This window comes from Protomyctophum bolini (assembly GCF_963924005.1).
Source record: "Protomyctophum bolini genome assembly, chromosome: 3".
NCBI lineage: Eukaryota > Metazoa > Chordata > Actinopteri > Myctophiformes > Myctophidae > Protomyctophum > Protomyctophum bolini.
Window position 1 is genome coordinate 17,059,831 of NC_137864.1, and position 7,139 is coordinate 17,066,969.

The following is a 7,139-nucleotide window of genomic DNA, read 5'->3' on the forward strand; positions in this document are numbered from 1 at the left end:
AGCAATGCATGCTTAGAGAGAGAGAGAGAGAGAGAGAGAGAGAGACCCGAAATGAGACTATACATGTGTGTGTGTGTGTGTGTGTGTGTGTGTGTGTGTGTGTGTGTGTGTGTGTGTGTGTGTGTGTATATATGTATGTGTGTATATATGCTATCAATATATTGAACACGTATAGGCCTTTTTTTTTAAGTAACACGTAGGCCTTTTTTTAAAGTAAAGTAAAGTAAATATGAGAAGAGATTGATATTGACTACTTAAATAATGAGAGAGAGCAGGCCAGAGAAAGAAAAACAAAGTCTCACATACATATAAAAGGCCTATAGACCTATTAAACTAAGTTTGGATAACCTTTGACATGCAGCCACGGCGGATGCAAGTCATGCATATAGTCACATCTTGATTTTGTGCGCCATTTTTCATGGTTCAGCGAATAGGTCAATTCCTCGTAGCATATAATAACAATATAATAAGGGTAATAATAGAAATAATAATAATAATAATAATCTTTCATGCATGGCACTTTGACCTGCATTTGGCCCCAGCGCCAGCCGCTTCTTATATGCGAGCTAACGTGGATTGTGAGGCTCAGCGCTGAGGATGTATTTTTCATGGACGCATGCATAGCCGGACGGACGGCTACCTAATTGACCCACATAAAGACTGTGCTGTGCCCCTTTATTCTCCTCCAACACGGCCTCTGGGGCACAACGAGTCTGCGCGTGGACGCATGAGCGCATGCATGCACAGCATATAGGCTATTACAGCATGGTTCTTGAAGTATATAGGGTCCGGGGAGACCCCCAGCCGAGTCCATTGAGAGGGGGCTCCCTCCAGCCCCATCTTAACAACATACACATATAGCCTATAGGGGTCATTGGCAGAATAGAATAGCCTATTTTCAGAACACGGTCCAAGGCCAAATAATTTCGGGGTCCCTATATAGAACCATTGTATAGGACGCCCATATGCAGTCTCCTTCGCCAAGCTTCTCAAACAACAAACAAACACACATGCGCGCACATCACGCGCACACACGCCGCCAGCCAGCCCATGCAGTCTCTTCCCTTGGACAGCATTACCCCACTTGCTATTGTGCTCGTCCAATAGCTGGAAGCCCTCGGCTCGTTAAGCGGTTTGACGTTCCGCTGCGCTGCTCCCGTCTCTCTCTCTCTCTCTCTCTCTCTCTCTCTCTCTCTCTCTCTCTCTCTGTGCGAGTCTCTCTCTCTCTCTCTGTGCGAGTCTCTCTCTCTCTCTCTCTCTCTCTCTCTCTCTGCGAGTCTCTCTCTCTCTGCGAGTCTCTCTCTCTCTCTCTCTCTCTCTCTCTGCGAGTCTCTCTATCTCTCTCTCTCTCTCTCTCTCTCTCTCTCTCTCTCTCTCTCTCTCTCTCTCTCTCTGCAGCCTGGCACAACGGTGCTCCCCGTCCCGTCCGGTCCGTCTCTCATCTCTGCCATGATCATGACTCGACATTTTACGCAGAGGAATTGACGCAACGTTTGAAATGGTTATTTGGACTGTTTTTGTGTGTGCGTGTGTGCCGAGACGCACAATCAAAGAGGAAAGTCGTCGCTCGGTCGTGCGTAAAAATGCTCAGTGCGTGGGAGTTCTAGAGCAAAACTGTTGTGGTTAGGGCAATAGGGCTATAAATGTCGCAAATCATCATGCAAGGGAATCTCACGGACAATCGGACTCCCTCTTCTACGTCGTCGAGGGCTTCGTCTTTTTTCATTGAGAATCTGCTGGGCTCGGGGCGGACTGCAGGACGGCCGGACAACAGTCGCGTTATTGTCGCCGAGGAGGAGGAGGATAGCGGGAAGGAAGACTTGTTCAAAAGTCGAGTGTTCTTGGCCGAGCATCGAGGAGTGCAGCGTGGTGAAACAACAGGCTCCCGTCCGCCTCCAGAAACATGCTCCCGTCTGCAGTGGTACAGCCGAGGAGGAGGAGGTCAGGCTGTGAACCTGACAGCTTTACAGAGACCAAGCAGTGAGTAATAATTGGTGTTTATGTATTGTTGCGCTGACAATCAAATATGGCGTACTGTATATATGTCCTCATGCACTTGCCCCTGCATGCATGGACATGGTTTGAGGTTTAAAACGGAATTTAAGAAATGTCACATTCTATTCATAGTCAGTCAAACAAAACGCCCCAATATTCTTCAATCCATTGGAGATGAATGATCCAGTTCACGTATAGCCGTACGCAAAATGTTCTCAGATTTAGCCAAAATATTAAGGTTGACACTTTTGATGTATAGAAGAACCAAATAAATGAATAGCCTATAATATTGTTCATATTTTTTAGCCCTGAAACATAACTGTCAATCGTCATGTGAACCGCATGGCTATAGTTCATAATATATTGCTCTGAAGGCCGCCCCGCCTCTTATCTCCCTCCTTCATTCACCATGTGTATGATATATATAGGCCGCCGCCTATATATTCCAAACTCAAAACATGAGCAAAGTGCAAACGCCCCGTAAGGCGCAATTCAGTTAACGTACAAGTTATAAGTGCTTAATTGTGTGCTAACGCACATGAGTGTGTTCTATAGGGCGGCAGGGCCTATATAGGGTATATACATTATTTCTGTGCGGCTATATGGGCCTATACCCATAAGCCACTATATTCTAACTTAAAAAGCCTTATCCCACTTTTACAATGTGATTGAGAGGCTGAGCCTCAACCCTAGCTGCATGTTATGTTATATGTATATATTTATCCCCCCGTTCAGGCCCAATAATAAGGGATGAGACGAGGAGCTCTGCAGAAGAGCGTTGCTGTTCCACATCCACCGGCAGCGACAGAGACTCCCCGGCCGTCTCGGAGCCATCGGATCACGGCAGCGTCGTTGACAGCGACGCCTGCAGGAAAAGGAGACGGGAGGAGGACAGCCTGACGGACGACAACGAGGACTCATGCACCCAGAACGGCTTCCTCCTCCTCGACGAGCCGACGACGACGGACCCGAGTAGTAGTGACCAACATGGCGCCCGCAAGAAGAAAACCAGGACCGTGTTCAGTCGCAGCCAGGTGTTCCAGCTGGAGTCCACCTTCGACCTGAAGCGGTATCTCAGCAGCTCCGAGCGGGCGGGGCTGGCGGCGTCTCTTCACCTGACGGAGACGCAGGTCAAGATATGGTTCCAGAACCGCAGGAACAAGTGGAAGAGGCAGCTGGCCGCGGACCTGGAGGCGGCGAACATTCCCCAGCAGCACGGACACGGACACGGACACGCCACGACGCAACGGATAGTCAGAGTCCCCATCATCTACCACGAGAGCTCCGGCTTCAACATGAGCCACGTCTCCTCGTCCGTCATGAACTATCCTCTGTCCTCGCTGGCTCATTCCATGAGCCTGCTGAGGTCGCAGATGACCGGCTTGGTGTAGTATACTAGTAGGCCTATATGGCAAAAAAAAGACTGTCGAAGACTCTTGTTGAACGTAATTTTCTCCATGTTGTTTGAGCATTATAGCCTATATTCTATTTGAATCGTGCAATAACTCACACACGGCCGCAGTGTCAACATATATATAGATCCAAAGATGAGGCACTGGGGGGGCCTATTATGCATTATTAAATAGCGACAGCATTGGCTAAAATGTTCATCTAGGCCCTATTTTAATTCCGCCAAGTTGCAAACATCTTGTTATACATATAGGCTATATATGTTAGAGACTTTTACGCATGCCAAGGCCTGGGGGTATAAGGCCTATAAGTGGACATATATTGCCCACATACACATATTTTTCCAAGCTTTTATATTTAAAGCCATGCACCGTTTTCCAACATTGTCACTTTTTCACATAATTTGTAAAATAAATAAAGCACAAAATATATTTTGGTCTCCCTCATTCTATACAGATTAGACTTTCTTCTTTTGGTCTGCAGAACTCTAGAATGCACTTGACTTCAAATGTCTCTTTTTCTGCAGTTATGAAGGTTTAAATAAGAAATAAAACTGTATCGTCAGTTTGTAACCTGAACATGTAAACGACGACGATAAGTGTTCATGTGACAGATAATATATACTGCATGTATATAATTATATATTCAATATGGAGTCATTTGATGAGCTAAGATTAAGGCGGAAGCATGTGCTGTGGCTGTTTACAGAACTCATCACACACCATGTTGGCCGGTCAGTGCAGCTGGAAAGTTAATTGAAAACTTAACATGCAGGGTTATAGGCCTATGATACACAAGTCAATGCCCTGTGTGCGCTCAAACTATATGCTTGCCTATAGGCGTCCGGCTATAGCCTATATTGATTGTGTCAGGTGTGTCTGTCTGACTGAATTATTTCCTAAACAGCGGGAAACACTTCAATCTGCTTAAGTAAACTTAGGGCAAGTATATAGCTTAAAGTAAAACATAAAAACATTTAAATAAATAAACTGTGACTGTAAACCCACTCAGGCACGTTTCTAAGTATTGCTAAGAAGCCAGCAATAATCGAATAAATTAATCGAATAAAAAAATAAAAATAAAAAACCTAAATTTAAAAGAGGAGAAAGGGTTTTAGCTTATTAATATATCGTGCTATTTCACCTGTGGGTGAGATGGGGTTGAAATATATGGCTTATCAAATCTACAGGAAACTTGCTGACCTGATATCAGAATATTACCATCATAAAATCGGCATACAAAATGACCAGGTTATATGATTAAAAAGACCACTATTAAAAACATGATGGCTTTTGCTTGTAAAAAATTGGGTCTGTGCGCCGTCACGGCGTGTGTCGCAAAACAAGTATTTTTACAATATATTTGTAACTATAATGTCAAATACAAATATTAGAAACAATAAAACATCGCATATCTCAACACACACACACACACACACACACACACACACACACACACACACACACACACACACACACACACACACACACACACACACACACACACACACACACACACACACACACACACACACACACGACGAATCCTCTCTTAATTTGGAAAGCTATAAAGGTTTTCATAGAGCAGTTATTATGGTGGGGGTGTGTGGGGGGGGGGGGGTCACCCTATCCTATACTCCCCTCCCTCCCCCTCCCTTCCTTGTAATTGGCCCTCGCCTGTGAGCTGCCATTGACCAATGAACGGAGCTTAAGCCCATTCCATCCGGTCGGTCCCGTCACAGCAGCAGACACGTCGCCGCGGCTCCCATAGCGGTGGCTCACTGCATGGCTGCTCCTATGGTGCACGGAGGACCAACACCACGTTAACAACACACACACACAACACACACTCGGTCAGAAAAATATTAATAAAAAACGAAGACTGCAGCGCTTTCCGGAGGACAATAATGAACAAAGTGGACGGACCATGTCGTCCTACTACTACTACTACCACTGCCTCTCTGAAATTCACCATTGACAACATTCTGAACCTGAAGACGAGTGGAAGGAACCTGCTGCACCGTGGCAGCTGTCACTCCTCCAGCAGGGAGGAGGATGATGGTGGCTGCATCACGGCGGGGATGCTGCGTCGTAAAGACGGCTTCCACCACAGCCTGCAGTGTGAGGAGCACTGTGTTCAGCGGGAGCAGGACCTGAACTCTAGGCTGCACGGATGCGGTAAGTCATGTTCTCATACTCGTTGTCGGACGGAGGCGTAATTTCGCTATATGTTTCTTTGGGGGCGAAATTAGATTTTTTTTTTAAATAAATTTGCTTGCATTAAACAATAAAACGCTTATCTAAAATTCTAAATCACAACACATGTAGGCCTATATGCTGTATATGTGGACGGGCATCGATGACATCTGATTAGTGTATATAGCCTATATGCGTAAAAATGTCAGAATTGGGGAGTCGGGGACAATATGCATAAAATAAATCATGAAATTGAGAAGATTACACGTGAATATTAGGGGGTGGCAATTGCCATCCCCTGATGACCCAAATGACGCCCCTGTACAGTGACCCCGGCAGTGAAGTGAGTGAACAGTGAACTATAAAATATAGCACCATATTTAGCCTATACAATGTTGTGTATAGCCTGCCCCATGGAAGGTGTCTATTATGGACCGTTATTGTTTTGTTTTCCCTGTTGCCGCATCATCTCATATCATTTCTGTGCCGATTTGATTTGCCCCATGGGACTCTAAATGTCGTCGTGTGATATATAGCTATACTTTGTATATAGGCTATATAAAGTATAACTAGCTATAGGCCTATATTCGCCTGCCTATTGATATTTAATTTCCTATAGAATCGGGCAATGAAAGCAACGGAGCGACTCAGGAAGACGCGAGGAGGCCGGCCACGGAGGAGTCGCGCTTCGAGAGCGGGGACAGCAGCTGCGACGATAGCTGCTCCACCACCACCACCACCGCCGCCACGACGGACCCCCACCACAAAGGAGGCGCCTCCTCGCCCGGCTGCAAGAAGAGCAAAATGATCACCAAGAAGAAAACGCGGACTATCTTTTCCAAGAGACAGATCTTTCAGTTGGAATCTACGTTCGACATGAAGCGCTACCTGAGCAGCGCGGAGCGCGCGTGCCTCGCGGGCTCCCTGCAGCTGACGGAGACCCAGGTGAAGATCTGGTTTCAGAACCGCAGGAATAAGTTGAAACGGCAGATCTCCACCGACATCGACGGACCCGTGGTGGGCGATTTCCCAGAGACTCATGCTGCTTCTTCGGGGGGCAAGCCGCTGGTGGTGCATGGCCAGCTGCCGGTCTTTTACAAGGAGAGCGCAACTAGCCTGCTGGGGAGGTGCTTGCTGCCCATGCCCCTGCCACTCGTGTCCTACCCGGGGAGTAACACGCCTTACCTCTGCTTTTCAAACGCCAAGTACTTCAGCCTGTACGACGGGGACGTATGATGACTTATTTTGATCATATAATGCCGGGGGGGGGGGGGGGGTTAGGTTCCAGATCTTTCACATTTAACCTCAACATTCAGGTCTTTTATTATTCATATTTCCTCCACTTCTGAATGTGTTTTATTTTATTTTAAGAAGATTAGAATAATCTAATCATATTTTAAGATTGCATTTAGACACCTGTTTTCTTTCTGCAACCATGCATTCAAAACTGGTCTTCCTATTTTGTACAGGAGGAAGTTCGCAATTTGAGCCCCCCCATTTAATGAAATGAAGCTTTTGCTTTCTGAACACTTCAAAGTT

At 46.2% G+C, this 7,139-nt stretch overlaps 2 protein-coding genes across 2 annotated transcripts; both read left to right on the forward strand.

The window, feature by feature from the left end:
• Window positions 1–1,642: 1,642 nt before the first annotated feature.
• Window positions 1,643–3,386, forward strand: hmx1 (H6 family homeobox 1; the record flags this gene model as incomplete). The annotated part of the gene is made up of 2 exons (XM_080759335.1): window positions 1,643–1,980; window positions 2,731–3,386. Exons 1-2 carry the CDS (start codon window positions 1,644–1,646, stop codon window positions 3,384–3,386), a joined length of 993 nt encoding a protein of 330 aa, XP_080615461.1. The 5' UTR covers window position 1,643.
• A 1,925-nt stretch (window positions 3,387–5,311) lies between these two features.
• On the forward strand, window positions 5,312–6,836 carry hmx4 (H6 family homeobox 4; the record flags this gene model as incomplete). Its single annotated transcript, XM_080758923.1, has 2 exons — window positions 5,312–5,582; window positions 6,220–6,836. 2 exons carry the CDS (start codon window positions 5,312–5,314, stop codon window positions 6,834–6,836), a joined length of 888 nt encoding a protein of 295 aa, XP_080615049.1.
• Between the last annotated feature and the right edge of the window lie 303 nt (window positions 6,837–7,139).